Source organism: Hemibagrus wyckioides, linkage group LG17 (assembly GCF_019097595.1).
Source record: "Hemibagrus wyckioides isolate EC202008001 linkage group LG17, SWU_Hwy_1.0, whole genome shotgun sequence".
Classification (NCBI taxonomy): Eukaryota; Metazoa; Chordata; class Actinopteri; order Siluriformes; family Bagridae; genus Hemibagrus; species Hemibagrus wyckioides.
Genome location: NC_080726.1, coordinates 24260174 through 24283120, shown reverse-complemented (window position 1 = coordinate 24283120; position 22947 = coordinate 24260174). Strand labels below are relative to the sequence as shown.

At 41.5% G+C, this 22947-nt stretch overlaps 1 protein-coding gene across 2 annotated transcripts; it reads right to left on the bottom strand.

Annotated features, from left to right (window-relative positions):
* Positions 1–900: 900 nt before the first annotated feature.
* Positions 901–21881, bottom strand: LOC131367905 (bridge-like lipid transfer protein family member 2). 2 transcript variants are annotated; one of them, XM_058413553.1, is made up of 40 exons: positions 21732–21881; positions 20971–21127; positions 20449–20575; positions 19518–19567; positions 18401–18542; positions 18208–18326; positions 17884–17944; positions 17449–17638; positions 17129–17252; positions 16929–17053; positions 16744–16811; positions 16488–16624; positions 16189–16307; positions 15695–15861; positions 15053–15323; positions 14750–14955; positions 13140–14181; positions 12816–13007; positions 12518–12720; positions 12311–12429; positions 11816–12039; positions 11456–11646; positions 10776–10875; positions 10266–10465; positions 9367–9664; positions 9122–9279; positions 8821–9027; positions 8553–8652; positions 8240–8422; positions 8014–8135; positions 7782–7937; positions 7343–7464; positions 6202–6382; positions 5254–5340; positions 4186–4296; positions 3967–4102; positions 3548–3669; positions 3359–3460; positions 3145–3279; positions 901–2238 (listed from the first exon to the last, which is right to left on the bottom strand). In XM_058413553.1, exons 2-40 carry the CDS (start codon positions 21036–21038, stop codon positions 2056–2058), a joined length of 6648 nt encoding a protein of 2215 aa, XP_058269536.1. In that variant the 5' UTR covers positions 21039–21127; positions 21732–21881; the 3' UTR covers positions 901–2055. The 2 variants fall into 2 exon arrangements, with proteins under 2 accessions (XP_058269536.1, XP_058269537.1); XM_058413554.1 differs by lacking the exon at positions 21732–21881 and adding an exon at positions 21295–21431.
* Positions 21882–22947: the final 1066 nt, after the last annotated feature.

Sequence of the window (22947 nt, the reverse complement as noted above, 5' to 3'; positions counted from 1 at the left end):
TTAACTCACCAGCAGCCTGACTTCAGGCTTAACCATCATGTCTAAACACACACACACACACACACACACACACGTGTGATTCACGTATTACTGGAGGTGATTAAAAAAAGGAAATATGAGGAGGGGATATATCTAGAAGGTATTATTTATAGCACAACATACCCTGAAGGTTATTATTCCTCTTTTAGCGCGCGTGCACACACACACACACACACACACACAGAGGTTAGGTCCTCACTTGAGCCTTGGTTTCATTCATTCATGTTCATTAACCAGTTTGAAGAAAACAAGTGCTCTGATACAGGACATGCTTCTGCTTTACCACTGTAAACATTAGTGAGAGTATTTATTCCTGTTTACAGCTCAGAGACAGAATAGAAAACAGCACACACTTAAAATGTAGGCATCAAAGAAAGCACTGTACAAAAATAAAAATATTTATCTGTTGTAGTTTATATATAATCAGATTTTGTTTGTTGGAGGAAGATGCTGAAGTATCTATTCTGAGTTGAGATAAATGAATCATTTGACATTTTTATATAGCAAAGATTTGGGTGTGATTAGAATTGAAGAGGAAATAATTACTGCTTTTAGCTGTATCTTTATTTCCCAGTTCTGAAAACCTTCTAGTTCTCCTTTAGTTGTTGAGAATAGTTTCCATGGGATACAGAGAAAACTGATTTGGTATATTAGGAATAAGTGTTAATCATTAATGAGTGAGTGAGAGAGAGAGAGAGAGAGAGAGAATGAGGGAGATGAGGGAGACAGACACACACAAAGAGAGAGAGAGACAGAAAGAGAGAGCGACCCAGAGAGAGACAGAAAGAGAGAGAGAATGAGAGCACTAACACAAAATGTAATAAACCTAATGCTGGATGATGAATGTAACTTTCCTCCTGATTTGTAAAAGAAAAATGCAACAGATTTTATTTGGAGCTTTGATTTTTTTAATACTGAAAATTCATTTACAAAGCGTGTTGACGTTAAAAATCAAAAGACAGCGCCAACACCCTGATTTCACTGGAAAAAAAGAAACACTTAAGCTGAAATCTTATCTGGCATTTGTTCATATCTTGATCAGGAAAAAGAACTTAACCAACAATATATACCTTCAAAACTTAAAGGAAAACACAAACAAAAGTGCCATAGTGTTAAAATGATCAAAAATGCTCCAAAAATGACAAAGAATCTCCCCATGAATTTCAAGAACATAAAACAATGAATAGATGAACGGATATTCAGTTAACTTCGTGTCGAGATATTGCACAAACGTTAGTACAGCAAATCTTAGACCAACAATATAATATTAAATACCTGCTATTTTTTTGGGACTTGTAGTTATATATACTGAGCTTTAGAGAATAAATCCTTAAGGGCCGTTTCAGTGAGAGTGCAACTTCTTAAGTGGTCAAGGCATTAGGTAAGTGAATGTAAATGCATTTATGCATATCTGAAATATTACACATTAAACACATCTCTGCAGTGAAACCCATTTCTGATCCCTCTTGATTTTCCAAGGTGCATAAAATAGAGTGCAATACTTTCCCTTAGACTGTGCAGGGCCTCCTGTGCCAGCAGGAGAGATGTTGGCAGTCATTAAAACACAACGATCCTGTGTGTGAGATCCTTTTCTCCTGAAATGAACACAACTCTAACATTTTAAACACCTGAGGGCTTGCTGAAATGGCCATCCTGATAAGTGAAGGCTGTATATAGTGCAGTGAACTGCAATGATACGTGAAACACTGATGGCACAAAAACACGTGTGACAATTTAACCTTGATCCCTAATAGGACACTGTGCTCTTCATAGACAGCAAGATGATGATCAGTGTGCCCTTAACGCTATCAGCGATGAGAGACATGAGGACTTCTGCTCAGAGAAATCCATAGCCAGCATGGACCTCTAAAAGTCGAGAGTAACGTTACTTGAAATTGATTTGTAATAAAAAGCTCTGATCTGTTCTCATCATGGTCCACTAGACAAAATGAAACACAGACAGGTGAGACTCAGGTGAGCTTAATCTCTCCACACCGCTGTATCATCGGAGAGGAATCACTTGTGGCGGCTGAAGATCTTCTTGCTGGAGCTCTTGTCGGTGGTGCTCAGGCCGATCAGCAGCCTGGCTTTCTCGTCCTCCATCTGCTGCTGCAGGCCGCTGTCAGCCTTTCCTTCTGCTGCCTTTCCCCGAAACTCAGAGGCTGAGGCGGGCTTCAGACGCAGCTTCTCTTTTATCATCTGTTCCGAGGAAGTCCAAAATAAGAGAAAGGATTAAAACAGGAAATGTGTAATGTATTTTAGCTTGTGAGATCACACAGGAACCCCCTAGGGGTGGAAAAGTGCAACTACAGATAAACTGACTATGAAGAGCTCTCTACTCTTACTCTCTACTGATTGTCACTTGGCATAATTAACAGAGCAATTATTGATTATGAGGCCCATAAGGAATGTCTAAAGATTACCTTGCTTAACGATTTGCAAGGTATTAACAGAGTTAAACCAACTGTATTTAATAAATCTATATAGTAAGGTGGACTAGGTAGGTAGATAGATAGATAGATAGATAGATAGATAGATAGATAGATAGATAGATAGATAGATAGATAGATAGATAGATAGATAGATAGATAGATAGATAGATAGAGACAGAGACACAGATAGATAGATAGATAGATAGATAGATAGATAGATAGATAGATAGATAGATAGATAGATAGATAGATAGAATAACAAAAATGTAACAAAAAACAATATATCAAATAATCTATAATAAAATAAATATAACAAATACTGAATACTGAAACAAAAATTTAAAGGTGCAGACATAATGAGGGTATGTGCAAAAACTACATGTTTTTATGAGTCTTGTGCAAATCTCAGTCCTGTGCAAAACCATTATTAACCATTATGCATAAAGCACAATCTGAATTTTTCACCTACATTGACGTTATTGAAAATCAAGAACTTTCGAACAGAAATATTATTATGGATAATTACTTAACCAGATTTTCTAGACAATTTCTAACAATATGATATTTCACATGTACATGTCTTCTGATTTAAAGCTAAAAAATACATAGGCTTGCCATCATTTCACATGTGGATCAGTGCTGCAGTTGTAATCTAATCATCACACAGTCTTACCTGGGCAACCAGAGCTTTTCGACTGTCTCTTTTCACAGCCATGGCAAAATCCAGCCAGGTCCAGGTGTTGTTGTGATATTCTAAACAGGGCAGTACCAGGTTCAGATCCTTCCAGTCAACACTGCTTTTTTCACCCTGTACAATTAAAAAGCAGAACAATATTGGAAGGTGTTTATAAAAGAAAAACAAACCAGGGATTCAATGCAACACTCACCTTGTAGCTGACACATAGAGGAACCTGAGGGATTTTTATGTAGATGAACGAGTTGTTCATTGCAGCTCTCTCTTTCATTTTGTCAATGTCATCTATAGGATGCTGGATAGAAAGCAAGCAGCATAGTTTGAGCCACTTAGCTTGTTCTTAGAGACAGCACATCATTTGTTAATTGCAAGAAGTGTATACCTCTGGTGGTTTACGGAAAGACCTCCTGACCCCTGACGTGCGATTCATCCCCTGTGTGACTCCTTTACTTGGGCCCAGCCCGCCTATAGAGTCCTCAGATAGCTGCCTTGGTTTTACAACACCTGCATTGAGAGAGAAAGAGGGAAGAGGGATTTGAGGAACTCTTATTATACACACATACATCAGGGTGACTCTGAATCATGAGTATCTCCACTCAATGTCAATGAGCTGAGCTTTTAATAGCAAGGCCTGATCTATCAGTGTGACCTTGGGCACAGCCATTTGAAAGCCAATATTCCCTAAGTGCAGGAGAGCTAAAACCAATACTGACCAGCAGGCAGAGGATGTCAGAGCTACACGGTAGAGAGGAAATTAAAAGACAAAAGAGAGTTGTTGAATTTAAATGTAAAAGTTCAAACCTGTGGTGACCATCCGTAACTTATCCTCCTCATCTCCAACCTCCTCCTCCTCGACATTTCTCCCAGGGAAGAAAAATCCCATCATTCTCTTAAAGAAGTGGTACATCAGCTGGATGGTAAGTGGGACCACGTTGACCTAATCGTTAAAAGATGATTTAACATGGTGCAAAGCAAATGTCAACAGAATATTTTACAGCGCTCAAGCACTATCCAAATGACCTCAAAATGCTCTTTGACAGAAATCCCGCCCACAGGAGGACGAACTTTGCTGAAGATGCGGAGGGCAAGCTGTCGTCCTGACTGGCAGGGGCTCTGCGGACGCAACACCACCTAGAGTACAAAACGGCACAGCAAAGATCCACAGCATGCATCGTGTAACTCATGTCTAGAGCACTCAGGCTAAAATGAGTAGGATTCTATATTTTTGATTCACATTCTTTTTAAAAAAACAACAAAACAACCTCAAAAATGATAAATAAACTAGTACAGCAGTGGCAGATGAGTATACAGTAAAATAAAACAAAAAAACATCACAGACGAAAATGTAGGACTAAAATCAAGCAAATGATGACAAAACAAAACAGTAAATTCCTGCAAGCTTTTTTGACCGGAGAGCAAATGCCAGAATGTACACTATATGGCCAAAGGTTTGTGGACACCTGACCATCACACCCATAAGTACATTTTTAAAATTTCAGATTTACTTCCCTCTTTTTGTTGTTGTGGTAAAAATTTACACTTTTATGAGAAAGGGTTTCCACTACATTTTGGAGTATGGCTGTTGGGATTTGCCCATTCAGCATCAAGAACATTAGTGAGATCAGACAGCTCTTCAGTTCATCCCAAAGGTGTTCAATGGGGTTGAGGTCAGGACTCAAAATCTTCCTCTCCAACCTTCTCATACCATGCCTTCATGGAGCTCACTTTGTGGGCATTGTCATGCTGGAACAAGTTTGGGACGAACCGCATACGGACGCGATGGTCAGGTGTCCACATACTCTTGGCCAAAGAGTGTATCTTCTATGGTTCTACAATTGAAATGGGAAAGATGACTGGCGAACACACTCAATACCATACGTACCCTCACATGCTGCACAAGAGAGACCAAGTAGAAAAGTTTAATAATCTGAGTCAACAATAAAAGTTAGAGTAAAGTATATTTAAATATTTAATCACTGTCTGTAGTCATCTCTGGAAAACCAAGTGTAACCTTCACAGACCAGTCCAGAATCATGTCCAAAAGCTTCAGTTTTGTTTGTGTGTGAATGAATGCATACTGCAGTGTACCTTGTAAGCAGCATTGGGAAGCAGGTTGTTCATCGTGAACCAGCCAAGCTCCAAAAGATGTTCTGCCGTGTCATCGGATTTATTCAGCTGTAGGAAAAGCATTCATCTTTAAGGTCTAAAGATTAAGAAATAATCAAACTACGTTCACCTTACCAGGAAACGATTTACTGCTTGTATAAACAGAAAAAAAAACATGTTTTTTGAATTTGAAGTGATGTCTATTTAGTGCTTCACTATTTAATTTGGTTTCTATTAATACTGCATACATAACTACACAAAAAAAAACAAAAGAAAAGAAAAAAACCAGTCCCTGGAGTATATGTAGGGCTAAAAACATGAAACATGAAAACAGTGTTTCTCTCAAACTCAGTGCTCAAAAATACAGCAGAAAAATGTGAACAAATCCTTTGACAAGTCTACACAGAGAGAGGACACAGAACACAAAGCTGCTGCTAAATAGATCTGATATCTATCTAACCATCCATCCATTTTTATACCCACTTTATTCCTAATTAGGGTCATGGGGATCTGCTGGAGCCTATTCCAGCACCCATTGGGCAAAAGGCAGGGGTACACCCTGGACAGGTCACCAGTCCATCACAGGGCCACATATAGACAGACAGACACACTCACACCTATGGGCAAAATAGAATTTTCGAATCACCAATCAACCTAATGTACATGTGGAGGAAACCGGAGTACCCGGAGTAAACCCACACAGGGAGAATTTGGTCTGTTTGAGTCAAACCTTGGTGCATTTTCCTTTTCAAGAACATTTGACAAAACAAAGCAACCAGTCAGAGGACGGCTGAGCAAAGTGATCTCAGTGAAAATCCAGTGTGGTTAGACTGGAGTAAAGAAAGTGATTCTATCCTGAACTGGCCCAACTGGATCCATGTTGTGTGTTTGAGGTTGAGGACAACACTTTTCTGTAGACTCTAAGCTCACCTTGCTGTACATAAACCTCTGCAGCTCGAGCTCAGCGATGCCCAGCTGACCGTCCTCCTCTGTGAGACACCAGCGAGCCTGAGCAAAGTAGATTTCAGTACGACGCACCACGCTCACGTCTTCTGGAGGTTTTCGCAGTTCCAGCTTATTAGCACGCTGCAGCTGGAAATCCTTAAAACATCTGGAAAGAGAGTCCTTATTTATGTCAACGTTTCAATATAATCTGAAAATACAATCCCAGCAAACCCAATTCTTATTTTAGTTACACAATGAAGACACTTTTTTAATTCACTTCAAGAGGAGAAAAAGAGAGGTCATACCACCCAGAATTACTCATTCTTCAGCAGTAAGAAAGGCCAGAAGGCCAGATTGGAATTCACAAAGAAATAGACAACAACAATTCTGGAACCAAAATGAACCTCTACCAAAGTGATGGAAAAGCCAAAGTGTGGAGAATTAAAGGACCTCATGATCCAAGGCATACAAAATACTCTCACTGGTCAAGCACAGTAGAGTTATTGTCCTAGCTTGGGCTTGCATGGCTGTTTCTGGAACGGACTCAGATCTTTATTGATGATGTAACTCATGATGGTAGCAGCATAATTAATTCAGAATTCTACAGAAACATTCTGTCTGTGCAATGCATCTAATCTAATTGGGAGGAACTTCATCAGGCAGAAGGACAATGATCCAAAACACACTGACATCACAACAAAGGACTTCATCAGGGGGAAAAAGTAGAAAGCTTTAGACTGGCCAAATCACTGACCAGATTTTAATCCAATCAAGCAAACAATAACTGTGGTACAAGTCTGGAAAAGGGTGGTGATGTCAGAGGGTCAGTGGGCTTGATGTAGTTATTGTATGGGACAAGCAATCAAATATTGGTGATTTACATTCTTTTACAGCTTTTTCTAGTCTTTCTGTTAAAAAACAATCCTCATCTAAACTTTGTCAGATGACTTAAACTCTAAACTTTGAATGTCTTTAGTGTATAACAAAAAACAAAACGGCCTGGCTCTTCCATTACTTTTGAATGGGACCGCAGGTTAATCTCTTAATTATCAGCTTTTTGTCATCAAGTCATTATTTTCTTTATCCTGATACTCATGGTGCTCATGATGAACCAATGCGCACCCACCTGATGAGGATGTTGAGTTCCTCACTTTTCATTTGCAGGTCAGTTTTCTCCTGATTGAGCTGATTCTGCAGGCGCATGTTGATGTCAGACAGCTCGTCTCCTCTTAGTTCCTCAGGTTGGGACTATAAGAGTCCAAGCAAAGTGTGAGAACATGTAAACTTATGGAAAGAAAAAAAAAAGCCCTAAAGCATTAGCCATTTGGATAATTACCACAACATTAACTGAACACGTATATCTGCTTTTTAAACAGTAGTTTATGTAAATAATCATGGAAATACTCTTTTTTTTATATGAAACATACAGAATTCTACCCATGTATAGTAAACCTGGCCTTATGAACCACCACAGATCAATCCATCAACACTGAGTATATGGTCCAGGAACAATTTGGGTAACTTCCAACAAACATCTGAAGGGATGGCTGATTTTAGACACTGACCCGTATGTTGGAGTAGATCTGCTTCTCGAGTCGACGGATCTGGGCCACATGCTGGCGAACGGCTTCCTGCAGGTGCAGAATGCTGCTGCGCTGCTCCTCGGGATTGCTGGAGATCTCCAGCTGGAAGCGCACGCGCTGCTTCTTCTCACTGTGCTCCTGTAAGTGAAAGTGCATTTTAGTCAATCTCTTTAAACCAAGCAGCCTGTCATGACTACTTGCAAAAATCTCTAACCTTGCGTCGGGGTTCCACGTGTAGCAGGAGGTTGTTGACGATGTCCAGAATCATGGCATACTGCACCGGGTTGGTGGAGATCTCCAGGTCATTATGAATAAGGGTGAAGGTGTCTACTGCACCTGGAAGGCAGAACAGGAATGGACGCTTGATTTTAATACTCCAACAATATATCACAAAACTGTAGCAATGATGTGTAGTGTCATTTTAAGAACACAAAACCTACCAGCCTGCTTCTTGAGCAGATCTTCTTTTTCATGGCGGTCACGTATTTCTGGAGGTTTGATCTGCGTAGCTAGCTCTGGGTCGATATCATGACTGTAGCCGATGTAGTACATGCGGCAGCTGCAACGTGAGATAATGCGCTGGACTTGCTGAGTCTCCTGCACATGTGATGGCTGGTTCCAGTCTAATGCATACAGAATATATTAACATGTTTTCTGACTGCACCCAGCAAACTAACAACATGCAACTCACACATTGCTGTAAAATAGTTTACTGGACTCAAAAAACCCTATAGTGCAAGAACAGCAGTGTACCTGTGGTGGTGCTGACCATGCCGCCCACTGCCTGTCCGCTCTCCATCAGCTCCTGCACAGAGTCCAGGGTCCGTTGCCTGTGCTCTTCAATGTTTTTCACCTACACATTCACAAAACGAGACACAACTTCATTTAATTGCCATGCTGACTGTACTAGAGATTAACGCAGAAGACAGACATCACATTCTTTTCATTAAAATTTCAGAAATTACAGAAAGTGTCACTTTGTAGTCACTCTTATACAGCTGAGACAAGTAAATGAGCTCACCTCTAGCCACAGTTGCCCATCCTCCTGTTCTGAAGGATTGGGCTCCATGGTGGCAAAATACTGCATACAGTCCAGTGAGCAGGCCCACGTGGTCTTCTGCTTCAGGGTATCACTGTACCAAGCTGGATGATGCTCACACTGCAGCAGCTGAGCCTTTGCAGCTGAAACGAGCACACACCCTGCTGTCTCAGTGCCACGCAGCATCATCTAAACATAAACAAACAAAAGGGCCAATACGATATGATTCAGATACAAACGAGATGGAAACAGTTTCCAAAAAAAGTGAGGTTTTGTCCTCTACCTGACAGTTGACAAGCTCAATGCACCAGTTGTGGTTGTACACGTCGTCTGTCTGGCATGCTGCAATTCCGCTCAGCTGGTCGCTCACCCCTGCATCCTCTTCAGAAAACACCACAAACTTATCCGTTTCCTCAATCAGCTTCTGAAGCATAGACGTGCCTGGAAACCACAATCGCAAAGATTCAGCCATAATGTTTCCATAATAAATTCAGTTTAAACCAAACTCAAGCCAGAAAAACTGTGCACCTTCATTCTGGTTCTTCTCTGTGCGACTGGCAGCAGGAACAATAGGGGTAGAAAGAGCAGTGTTAGGGGCGTAAGTGGACATGGAGCGTTTAAGCTTCTTAGCTTGAAGCTGTGTGTCGATCCTCAGGCCCTTTAGTGCCTCTGTGGACAGGTTCCTCTTCAGTACGGCTGCCTTCTTGTAACCATCATACAGACCGAAGGCGATGTTCCTGTTGGTGGCAGTCCACGAGGCACGCAGATCCACCAAACATAGCTTGTGAGTGTAGGAGGCATTGCACTCGTCCTTTGAACCAACATCCTGTTGGAAACAAAAGATAACCCACCATAATTCTTGGAACTATTAACTATTAATCGAATAAAACCAACACATAAATGTTTGCCAACATCAACAAAACATCAAGCAAAAAAAAATAATAATTTGACAAATAATTGACTGTCAATCCAAAACAACAACCTCTGTGAAAATACTACCAAACAATGAAGCTATTGCATTGTGATGGTTCCAAACTCTATCCCCATTAACACACAAAACAAAGCAATAAAACTAGGGATGCTAGTTCATTTTATGGTCCTACATGTCACACACAAATTATTGTAGCTAATCCAGCTACCGGCATTTCTTTAGAAAGCAGGAGGAACCTGAAGCACCCTGAGGAAACCTACACAACATGTGAAACACTGCACAGACAGGAACTGGTGCTCAGGGTCAGACTGTGATCTATTACCCCACCATATCACACCAACATTTCTTCCTCCAAACGAAACATTCACATTAGTGTGAGCACAATCCTAGACGACAACGAGCTAGAAATTCAGATTGGTGTCATAATTTCAGCATTATTTAAATGACCTGGACTTCCCTGAATGATTTTAACAGAGTTGTGAATGTGTGGTCTCACCTCCTCCATGCGGTTGCTTTGTCTCTGATAGCTGAGTGAAGACAGGCTGAGTAAATGGGTCTTCTTCACCTGTGCGTTGATCTGGTGGTCAGCTGTCTCGTCTGAGCTGGAGGACATCAGGTGCACGGTGACCAAGGACAGCTCGCTCACCATCTGAGTCACGTTCCACTCTGAGATTAGCCTCCTCATCACTGTGCCCGCTGCAGCCACACAAACACACAAGCTTATTCACACTGTACCTCTACTGTAACTCGCTCCTGACAGGTCTTCCTCTGCATACAATCTGACCCTTGCAACTGACCCAAAATACAGATGCCAGACTTGTTTTCAATCTCCCCAAGCTATTCCACCTCACTCCATTGATGCATCGTCTCCACAGGCTTCCTGTAGCTGCTTGATTCAGATGTAAAACAATGTTTGCCTACCCAGCATCCTTCACTTCTCTAAGTTGCTTTGGATAAGTGCATCTGATGAATGCCGTAAATGTAAATGTAATGTGTTTTCTCTTACCCTGTGGTATAAGCCTCTGTGCTCCTCTGGTGAAGATATGACCCTTACTGCACTCCAGCTGAATTCCCCGCTGCTGAGCAAATGATGCCCAATAATGAACCTGCAAACAGCAGAAATATCATCCAAGTATTACTCTTAAGAATAGATCACTGACACAAGTCTCTCTGGTTTATGGATCAATACTCTGGGTCGTTGACTGGAAGACTGTGGTCCCAGCACCGCCCAGCTGCCACCGTTGGGCCCTTGAGCAAGGCCCCCAACCCACCCTGCTCTGACCCCAACCCTCAAGGATGGGATATGTGAACTGTGCAGTAATGTGTATGTGACAAATAAAAACAACTTAACAATACATCACATCATTTGATTTTTTAAAAATATATCAATATATACATCCATCCATTTTCTACACTGTTTATACTACTGGGTTGCAGGAAACCTGAAGCCTATCCCAGGAGATTAAGGGCACATGGCAGGGTACACCCTGGACAGGATACCAGTCTATCACAAGGTATATAAATATATATAAATTCCTATTTGATTGTGATCTATTCTTTAATCCATTTATGTTTTAGAAAGCAACTTCCCTGAAACAAGATCAATAATATCTATATCTGTCTGTCTGAATATATATACACATTTGTGTGTGCATGTTTGAGTAAACAGGATGACCAGTGTGTGACCTGCAACTGAGGAAACGCTGCTGTGTAGGACAGCTGTTTGTAGTGCTGGCCGAGCTTCTTGCGAGAGGGCCGGAGGCTGTGGAAAAGTTTTCCTCTGCAGATGGGTCGTGACACACTGGTCCATGTGGCCCAGAAGTTCTGCATCCAGCGCAGAGTGCTGCTGTATAGGAGTATTCGAGGCTGACAGGGTTCTGAAAGCAAACAGGCATTTTTATTAACATTTTAACATTATTTTATCATAGTGTAGTAAAGGAAATTCCAAGAATTAACTATAGTGTACTAACAAATGCAAAAGGTTGAAAATAAATAATTAAAAAAAAAGGCAAAATAACTAACTAACTAACTAAATAAATAAAAAACCTGTGCCACTGTTCTGGTTAAGGTCCATAGTGATGGAGAGGTTGAGGTTTTCTGATCTGAAGGCCCTGTAGGAATCATGTGGCTGTACCGAGGTGACATCAGCCACACTGTCTGCACTGCACAACATAACCGAGTGGTGGTCATGTGGGTTTCCATGGCAAAGCCACTGCAGGTCCAAAGTCATACACAGATTGGGAAGGTGCAGGAAACAAATATCATCATATCTGAAAGAACGAAAATGGGATATGGGATTTTGACAGAAGTTACAAATTATAATGTCAACAGTCTGAGCTTCTTGCTTGTAGTGGTGGTCTACATAATATCAGACATATACCAAACATTGTTAGATGTCATTCATACATTAAGATAATATGAAATTATGCAATTAAAATGGAAACAATTGCAATTTGCAATCTAAAAAATATTGATCTAAATATATAATGATAACTGGCTTTAAGATTTTAAATTTAGGTAATTTAAAGAAAGGTTGCATACTTTGAGGCAGTCCTAACGTTGACATCCAAGTCACCCTTGAAGACAAACTGCCCAGGGTTCCAGTCAAAATTCAGCTTGTTCCACTCCCAGTGCATGTTTTCTGTAGTGTTGTAAGGGTCCTGCAAAAGAATGTGGGTTCAGTAAAATGATGCAATGAACAAGGCACTGTTCTTGACGCAATACCAAAAACCTTGGTACCGGAAGTACCTCAGTGGCAAGCTGGTGCAAGTTGGCTTGTTCAATGTCCATGTGCCAGCGTCCATGCAGGAGCAGCCGGCTTTTATCCCACCAGGCCAGAAGAGGAGAGGGGTCAGCTGTTGGCTTGGTCAGTAAATCCACTGCCTGGCCAATCAAAGTCCAAGCCGGGTCCCAGCACGGCCCCCACACAATGGTATAAAGTGATATGTTTGCTAAAGGAAAGCATTAAAAGAAAATATTATTCTCAAACTTTTAGTAACTTATAGTATGTTAAGTCCAGTGTGAAAATGAATGTAGTGACACTCACAGGTGACATCGTAGTAGAATTTGAGAGGAGGCATGTTCCGGTAAACAGTCACGTCTCCCCAAGGTTGGCCGAGTTGAACCACCTCCCTGCGCCGTCCACGCACCTGCCCATCCTGCTCGGTCCCAATGAGACGCCCCGACAGCTCCCAGTCCCTGATCTCGAACAAGTATCGTGGGTAATCTCGGATCCGCACTACGCAAAACACGAAATAAGGGATAAGGTTTAACAAAAAAGCAAAAATTGTACGTGCTGACACAGCATGTTATACGTATAACACACACACTGTATGAAGTACGTTAGTGTAAAGATCATAAAAATACTGACCTAAGAATGCACTAATCTTAAAAGAGATGGCTCGGCACCACTGCACCACCAGAGGCAGTCCATCTTTAGGAAAGGGACTGACATTGTCAATCTCACATAGTAGCTCACGCATATGCTCATGCCCATGCAGTGAGTGGTCAGCCAGTGCCACCAGTTCCAAATTCGCCACACTCCATGTGAGCAATGCCTTGCGCATTGGGGTGCTGGCATAGAGGCGGCGCGAGCGCTGGATGTAGATTTCTATGTGCTTGCGCTCCAGTGAAGCGTACAGCTCCTCAATCTTGCGTGCTGGTAGCAGTTCACCATGCATCCTGCGCAGCTCTGCCACTTTGCGGTCAAGTAGCTGCAAGCGTTTGGCACTCTCCTTGCTCTCATCCTTCATCAACTCATAGTTGTCACGGAGCTTGATCTCGAACACATCATCCAGAAAGACGAAGGAGAACTGGCCTACTTTGAAGAAGAGATCTGGAGGAAGGCGTTTAGGCTCAGTGGAACCAGTTCTGTGGAGACTCTTCAGCCATTTCTGGGCACTCACGGTCTTGTCAAAAGTACTGGAAAAGTTGTACTGGTAAGGGAATTCCACAGTGAGTACGGGGAAGGAAAAGAGCCAAGCACGGTTGTGAGGTGTCGACAGGAACGGGAAGCATTTGCGGTACTGCAGTAGCTCGTCTGAATGATCAAGCATATTAACCTCTGGCTCAGAGAATGTAAAAATGTCGTTGCCATCAAAGTTGAACACCACCTGAAGAGACCTGAAGTGAGTGGCTCCTGGCTGCTTGGAAACAGACAGAGCCTCAGCACGCACAATAATAAAGTTCTTCTCTGCGACATACGCAGTGAGCTGGGTGTTAGCCAGAACAAAACGCATGCTGAGGCTTCTTAAAGCAGAAGAAGGTGGAGAGGGCAAGGTAACTTCTTTCTGCTTTATGCCTAGCACCGCCTGCAGTGTGCTCCAGCAGCTATGACTTTCACAGACATGCTGATAGAGAAACATGTGATCAGATGGCGTCCAATGAAGAGCCAAGGCATTCTCACTCTGCATCTGTACACAAAATAAATAGGAAACACACGTTATTAAAATAAAAGGGTTTTTAAACCTTGCATTTGCAGATCAGGTGCTTTACATGATTACTAACAGTAGTAGTAGAAGTAATGTCCTGTTAATGGCCATGTTATCAAGGATTGCTGCATCCATAAATGCCTTGTTGACTACTTGAATCGGGGGTATTGCAAACACGAAATTCTTCTCTGACATACTGCCAGTGAAAACACATATGTAATTACTTTCCATGACACCTTAACACATGTGAATCAAAGAGAGCTTTGGTTGAATGCATGTTGTGATGTCTTGGTCCAAATCTGTGGAAAAATATTGAAATTTGCAATCTCCTTAATATTGTGGAGTTTGCTTATTTAAAAATTGATCACAAAATCACAGAATCCTGGAGAGACTGATTCAAACAGGATTGTGCAAAATAAATACGTTTTCAAGAGAAAGTACCTCTAATTAATAAACGTTAAATATAGATTATTTAAGATAACATCCACAATGTATGGCCATCTGTGGGAGAAAGAGGATCATGGTGCTGATGTGTGTAAGACTGAGGTACCTCTAGGGTGTGGCTGCTGTTCTGGTAGGACACAGTGAGACTGCTGAGACTGACCACAGGACAACAGGCCTGGTCTGCAGGGCAGCATGGCTCAGTGCTCTCGCTGAGTGACTTTAGTATAGACAGAGCCACACCTCGGACCAATGTTTGCGAACTCTCAGCAGAGCTACTGGCTGCTACCTCATCCACCCGGAACACCACAGCTCCTACACCATCAGAAGCAGACAGAGCTGTAGTTATAAAGCTGAATATTACAGAAAAAAAATGTAGTTGTAAAACATGAAGCTTCCCAGCTGTACTCACCTGCTACATTAGAAAGCGTGAAGATGTTGACATCCTGCAGGTTTAGCTGAAATTTCAAAACTAGAGGTAAATGAGATGATGATTCTTGTGTACTGGAAGGTGCTGGAGTGAGGGAATTCTGAGTTTGGCCCAGTTTAAGGACGGAGAACAGGCGAGACAGACACAAAGCACAGGTCTCAGATAGCTCCATCTGCAGGCCCTGCAAACTGGACTCCACACATACACTGGCCGAGGAACCGGAGTCCACACTGTGGGAATTACTGTAGCTGCCCTGCCGATTCAGACAGACGACACAAACAACGGAGCAATGCCAAGCGTATTCAGATTATTTGGTGGTAGCAAGTCCATATAAATCTTACATTTAACTACTTTCACATTCAACTAGAATTTCCTACTGGGCAAATAATGTCCTCATATGACAAAGAGGAAGGAAGATATTTTTTAAAAAATCAATACAAAAAGCAACCTGGTTGGTTACTGTAAATTAAGTCCCTCACATTCTGGCTTATCAAGGGACAATTAAGATTTCTGCTAAAAGAATCCGTCCCTAAAAATATGTTTATTATACAACACATACACAGATCATAATGCAATGGGCATTGACTTTAATAAGTGCTAAACTGGTGAGAGTGTTTGTTTTACCTGCAGTGTAAAGGAGTCCATGATGAGTGCCTCTCCCCACACGTGTTTGCCTGGTGGATGTGGAGCTTGTTGGATGTGAGATCCTTGGCCCACCCTCCACCAGAAATGGTCCAGGGACATGCTCAGGCTTTCATCTTGTTTAGTGGAATCTACAGAGTGCTGCAGTTCTGGGTAAAAACAAGAACAAACAATATCAGAAAGAGAAATGATGTTGATATTTGGTAATGCTTTTTTTTAAAACCATGTGAATTTTAAAACAAGTGCTATAATACCGAGGTACCACCCTTCTTAAAGATTAATATATTATACAGTGGTCCTTCTAGATGTGTTTAATTGATATGCTTTAAGTTATCTACAGAACAGGTGTACACTGGGTTTTTGTTTTGTTACATACAGTACGGTCAACCTGATTAACGCTTTCACTTACTGTAAACCTAAGAGGCATTGTCAAGCCGAATGGATATATCCAGAGGATCTTTATGTGCTGTGCCTACCTGAACTGACAGAAATGAAACCCAGAGCAAAGGGTGGAGTGTCTCCCAGCTGAACAGACACATTAACATTTGACACAGTAGAGCAGAATCGCACAGGGACATCCAGAAGAGCGAGGCGTCTGCAGGACAAACACAGAGTATAACTCTGACAATGAGCTTAGTGACATGATGCAGTTACTGGGGTATAGAATGTTAGTGTAATAATGCTATAATATGAAACAAAACATCTTTTGTTCGTATTCAAACCACATTTGTAAATACTAATGTACTATAAATAGTATAAATAATTGTCTTCCTACTTTTTCCTGTGAGTGGCCTTCCTATGAATGAGCTGTTCCCATGAGAACAAGTCCAGCCAGTGAGAGAACTCCTGCTGGCGGTAGTGGATGATGCACGTGCTGACCGTCACTGAGCCACAGATGTCTGCTGAGGTTACCTTCAAAGTGGGACAATCATTTTTAAACCTTTTTTTACAACAAGACTAAATGTTTGATGAATTGAATGATTTGATCTGATGCTCAACGTAATCATGAGCCTGAGGCCTGAGAAGCCCACCTGCAGCCCAGTCTTCAGTGAGGTGAGACATATAATCCGTTGCCGGCTTTGTGAGAGAAGAAGGCCATCTACAGAGAAAGAGAGAGAGAGAGAGAGAGAGAGAGAGAGAGAGATGTAAAAAGGTAGCACCTCAACATGTTAAACAGATAGCTCTGAGTGTGTGTGTGTGTGTCATAACAGCTTACCCTCCAACAGGAGTTCTAAGCAGCTGTGGGGGAATTTGAGTTCAGGAAGAAACCCTTTCAGAGGAAGCTGCTCCTCATCGCGGTCATAGTCAAGCTTTAAAGACTTCAGTGTCCAGTTCAGGTGTCTTAAAAAGCAAACAAATCATGTCAGCAAGGAAACAAACCAAAACAAACCACACAAAATAAATCTGTCCACCCACCGCTTCTGGCTGTGCATAGAGAGGGTAATGTTAGTGTTCTCAAACTCCACCTTGACCTTTTGGGGAATCATCTGGTGAATCTTCTCTACTGCTTCCATCTGGATATACTGATCTTCTGTGTGTTCTGGGAGATCAAAATAAAGATATAAATAAAACAGCTTTTATTTGTTTCATGTACTTGCCATCCAGCACAGCCATGTGCCACTGACATTGATCAAGCAAAATTACAAGGTCAATATTTATAGTAGCATTTTGTAGAATAAATATTTTGTATGTATTCATCGCCCTGGCACCAGTCCACATCCATGGTGTATCCTAACCTGATGAAGACGTGTCAGTGTCTGGAGTACAGGTTGCTTTTGGAAGCAGCAGCTCAGAGTGGAATAGTCCCTCGTGCAGCTCTGCCAACAGGGTCCTCACGCTGAGTGCCAGCTGGCCCGGGCGCAAGTCCGGCAGGCTCACATCGCCGCTCACAGCCAGACCTAGAGACACCTCTGCCAGACACGTGTCCTGCAGACAGGGGACAGACCCAACACGCAGCTTCATATGACTGAGGACATTCATTTCATGTACACACATTTTTAGCAGTGCCATTTATACAAGGAAATACCTAGACAAAACAGGTCACAGTTGCTGTATACAGAACAAGACTACAATTAAAACAACATTTGTAATGAACTTTAAATCAGACATAGTGTTTATATGTGGCCAGGAACAGGCTGTAATAAATTAATAAAGGATATAAAAGCACATACCAGCCTGCTGCTTTTTAAAACTTTACTGCTGAGCTGTCCCACAGTAAAGTCCCAGGCTAACCTGAAAAGACAGCATGACCTCTCATGACATTTCCAAAAACAAAATGTAATTAATTACTTAGGAAATGAGTAAGAAATATTGATAGGAACCAGACTCAAGAAAAAACACTCCATTTTAAGGATGATAATGGGATGGCATGTGATCTATATATATATATATATATATATATATATATATATATATAAATATATATATATATATATATATATATATATATATATGCTGGATTACTCCCTTAAATTATGTAAAGACACATTTTGTACCTCTTGCATTGGTGATCAAGTAGTAGAGTGATAGCTGTGCTCGTCATGTGCCAGAGGGACTCGGGCAGCAGCACGTTCAGCACCATCACGTTCAAGGAGCCAATGTGGAGAGACAGCAGCTGCCAAGGAGAAAGACGAGAAAGATGTAATGCCAACATATCACACAGAGGCTTGTGTGTGTTCAGAAGCCCACCTGGGAAAGAAAACGCAGTGTTGAAGCACTAAGCGGTGACTTGCTGGGATTTCCATCGTGATTCTCGGTCAGTTGTGGCCTGAGAGGCTCCTGCAGGTCAATCCGTACCCGAATTTCGCCCACACACAGTGCCAAGTATCTCCTGGAGGACAAGCAAACGTATGTGAGAAATTAGTGGTCAGAAGGGAGAGCATGAGAACCCTGCATGCAGGCTGATCTGCCAGTTCCAGTCACCATAAGAAGAAGAACTGAGGGCATGAAGCCTTTATTATCACCACACATACATTACAGCACAGTGGAATTCTTTTCTTTGCAAATCCCAGCTGAGGAAGTTGGGGTCAGAATGCAGGGGCAGCTATGATACAGCGTCCCTGGAGCAGAAAGGGTTAAGGTTAACCCAACAGTGGAGCCCCCGTGCTTGATACTGTTCGCTAAACAATATCAAGCACGCTAAAGTGCTTTATACTGTTAGATAATTATATTAGTTGCATAATTAATTATCCAGTTTAAGTGATTGGTCAAAAACCATACGTTAAACAACTTCCAAAATTGTGGATCAACACAAGTGTTTAATGAGATTACAGAAGGAACGGAGGTGTGCTCTCACAGGAAAATAATCAACGCCAGAATAGTGTGATGCAGCCAGCAGAAATACTGTTCCTTCCCTGAAGCTACTTATTTTCCTACAACTCCACATCCCAACGTGTTTTATTCCTCTAACTCCACCGCATTTCAGCAGTGATTACAATTATTCATTAGAGAACATATTAACCTTTTTAATCAGTTTATAACTCAATATAATTGCATGACATCTGCAATCAAGTTCCTGGTGTTATTGTAACTGGATGATTTTTTTAATCATTAGTCTTAGCTCACAAAAAGTATTAACCATAATCCAGGACACTCAGCTGTTGCAATAGAAACAACAATTAGAATGAGGGTTTTAATATAAACCTCTCTGTTGCCTACAGCACTACTGATACAGAACATCTAAACTTTGTGACCAAACAGATTTGAGAATTTAACAGCGCTGTAGTATTTCTGCACTGTTAGTAGTTTAAAATATACATTAACACATACATCTAGTTTGTGCATGAGGCTTGGTTTTAATACTTACGGCAGGTCCTGGTTGAATAATTTGCTTGAGATCCATATTCTGTCTATTTCCTATAAGACAAACAGACATAAGTTGACTAACAAGATCTTTACCAAGTTACTGCTAATAGTTTTACCCATACACCGATCAGGTAGAACACTGTGAGCAGTGAGAGGTGAAGTGAATAACACTGATCATCTCCTCATCATGGCACCTGTTAGTGTTTGGGATATATTAGGCAGCAAGTGAACATTTTGTCCACAAAGCTGATATGTTAGAAGCAGGAAAAATGGAGGAGAAAGAGGATTTGAGCGAGTTTGATGAAGGGCCACACTGTGATGGCTAGACCACTGGATCAGAGCATCTCCAAAACTGCAGCTCTTGTGGGGTGTTCCCGGTCTGCACGGGCAGCCAAGATGCTCATTGATGCACGTGGGGAGTGAAGGCTGGCCCGTGTGATCCGATCCAACAGACGAGCTACTGTTGCTCAAATTGCTGAAGAAGTTAATGCTGGTTCTGATAGAAAGGTGTAAGAATACACAGTGCAGGACGGGTCAGGGCTGTTTTGGCAGCAAAAGGGGGACCAACACAATATTAGGCAGGTGGTCATAATGTTATGCCTGATCAGGGTATGAGCCAAAGTAATAAGAGCTATATTAAACTAAACAGGAATTTCTAACTGATGTTAGTTAACAGATCAACTGGAAATGTCACAAAAGTCTCAATGCTTGCTTCTTTTTGGTACCTAATAATGGTCCATTTTTTTAATGAATGCTAAACCACTGTCACTAAACCTCAACTGGTCTTCAGGCAACAAGAAATGAGTTTTAATTCATCCTTGTCCCGATGGATAGAGGAAAGCAGCTTCTGTTCTGAACTGACTGTGACACAGTCAGACAAAACGTTCCGTGTGAAATTCAGGAACTGTCAGAAATCTCAAAATCTCACCCACCAGTGTACGCTGAGACAAGAACTGTACGCTGATGCCTCGGAGAGAAAAGAGGCCCAATGATCTGATTTTCAGCTCGGCTTTTAGGACGCTGCGAAAGAATCGCACCGCCAGCCTGCAGAAGAGCCATCTGAAAGCAAGCAGGGAGAAAAGAGCATGCTTAGTTAGAGTTAAGTTAACTTAGTTAAGTTAGAGCATGCTTTATTCTACTGCACCTCATGACTGAGCCTGCAATAAGATAAAAGTGATCTTATCTGCAACAAATTACCAAAAGACATTCATCATTCTCCAAAAAAAAAAGCCATTTTTAGCATTAAACCAAACTTTTATTGGTAGATTACTTTTACCTTTTTGCAGACTCAGTGTACAAGGATCTGCACAAACAGCTGCATGACTGATACTGCAGTGTTACTCATGTAAAAGTGTGTTGAGTGAAATGTGGACATCTGAGGTCAGTCATTACAACATCTCTGAAAGAAGTGAGTGTGTGGTCAGTTATACTACTGGATAAATAAGGGTGATCACCTGCAAATCAGGAGGCACAGAGTTCCCACAGACAGAAAGAGCAGAAAGGCGATGAGCAGAGCGGCCATGGTGCTGCACTGAAGCAAGGTCCAGACTGTGTCCTGTCTCTCTGGGGCATCATACAGTAATAAACTGTGGGTCAGTGAAACCAAAACACCTGTAAATAAAAACAAACAAACACTGAATTAATTATGTTACACAAAGGTCAACACAGAAACGCCCAGGAAATGGCTATTCTTCCTAGCTAGATTATTAATACTGTTAATAACCACTGTTCTCTTTATAAAATATGACTCTATCTTTCATCAAGCGCTTATTGCTGACCTCCATATGGTACCTGAAGTGTCCAGTGTAGCTGCAGCGCTACAGGTATCCACAACGGAGGCAAATTAGCAGTACCGCTAGCTGGGAAGAACAAAAATCTTACTTTTAACTGGATAAAACTAACACCATAATCTGTATTCTGAGTTTACTGACGTTTCATGACATGAATTTTGCAAACTATCAGGCAGACAACCAGTCGAGCTAGATTATTTTTTTTTACAAGCTATGCTAAGCTATGCTAAACTACGCTAGCTATTTGTTTGGGTAACTCTACAGAGTTTTGACAGCTTTGTGCTAGTTAGCCGCGCAAAGCTCGAGCGTTAAACCTGATTAAAATCCCTGGATATTTGTTTGCCGCTGCGATTAAATCCATAACAGTTATGCAGGAAAACGCTTGAATAAGGAATGGAGAGATGTCTTTGCTGAGTAACACTTACATTATAGCTAAAGAGTGGCGTCTGAATGCGCATAGCTGTAATCCGCTCAGTTCCTCTCAGTGCCCTGCTGAGGCGTGAAGGCAGAGACAGTTAGGGTCAGGAGTTTAGTTTTAACTCCAAAATGGACAGAACATAGTTTCAAAACAACAGTCCTGTGACTCCTACACATAATGTGACATCATAAATCTTAAAACACTTAGGAAATGTATACGAAAAACATCAAATCGAAGAATGAAATCAAAACACTGTATGACCAATTGTTAGTGGACACTTGAACTTGAGCCTTTCTCCAGCTGTTACCATTAAACTGGAAGCACACAACTGTATAAGATGTCTTTATATCTATCTATCTATCTATCTATCTATCTATCTATCTATCTATCTATATATATATATATATATATATATATATATATACACTGACCAGGCATAACATTATGACCACCTGCCTAATATGGTGTTGGTATCTCTTTCTGACACCTTTCTATTTCTAAACCAGCATTAACTTCTTCAGCAATTTCAGCAACAATAGCTCGTCTGTTGGATCGGATCACACGGGCCAGCCTTCACTCCCCACGTGCATCAATGAGCCTGTCACCACTTTTGATTGATACTGACCACTGCAGACCGGGAACACCCCACAAGAGCTGCAGTTTTGTAGATGCTCTGATCCAGTGGTCTAGCCATCACAATTTGGCCCTTCATCAAACTCGCTCAAATCCTTTCGCTTGTCCATTTTTCCTGCTTCTAACAAATCAACTTTGAGGACAAAATGTTCACTTGCTGCCTAATATATCCCACCCACTATGAGGAGATCATCGTCTTATTCACTTTACCGGTCACTGCTCATATTGCTATTCCTGATCGGTGTATAATGTAACATTATAGTCCATGCACCCAATCTGTTCCAGCATGACAATGCCCCTGTGCACAAAGCCAACTCCATGAAGAGATGGTCTGAGAAGGATGGAGTGCAACAACTCAAGTGGCCTGCACAGAGCCCTGACCTTAACCCCAATAAGCACCTGTGGAATAAACTGAAAAGCTGACTTTGCAACAGGTCTCCTCATCCAACATCAGTACCTGATCTCACTAATGCTCTTGAAGCTGAATGATCACAAATCCCCATAGCCATGCTCCGACATCTAGTAGAAATACTTCCCATAAGAGTAAACATTATAATAACAGCAAAGGTTAAACCCCCCACAAATTAGTG

Coding starts and splice junctions, on each gene's coding strand:
- LOC131367905 (XM_058413553.1), bottom strand. CDS start 21,038: ATGGCCGCTCTGCTCATCGCCTTTCTGCTCTTTCTGTCTGTGGGAACT. Junction 11,647..11,815: donor TAACCAGAACAGTGGCACAG/GTTTTTTATTTA, acceptor GTTTGCTTTCAG/AACCCTGTCAGCCTCGAATA. Junction 8,423..8,552: donor CATGGTCAGCACCACCACAG/GTACACTGCTGT, acceptor TGTATGCATTAG/ACTGGAACCAGCCATCACAT.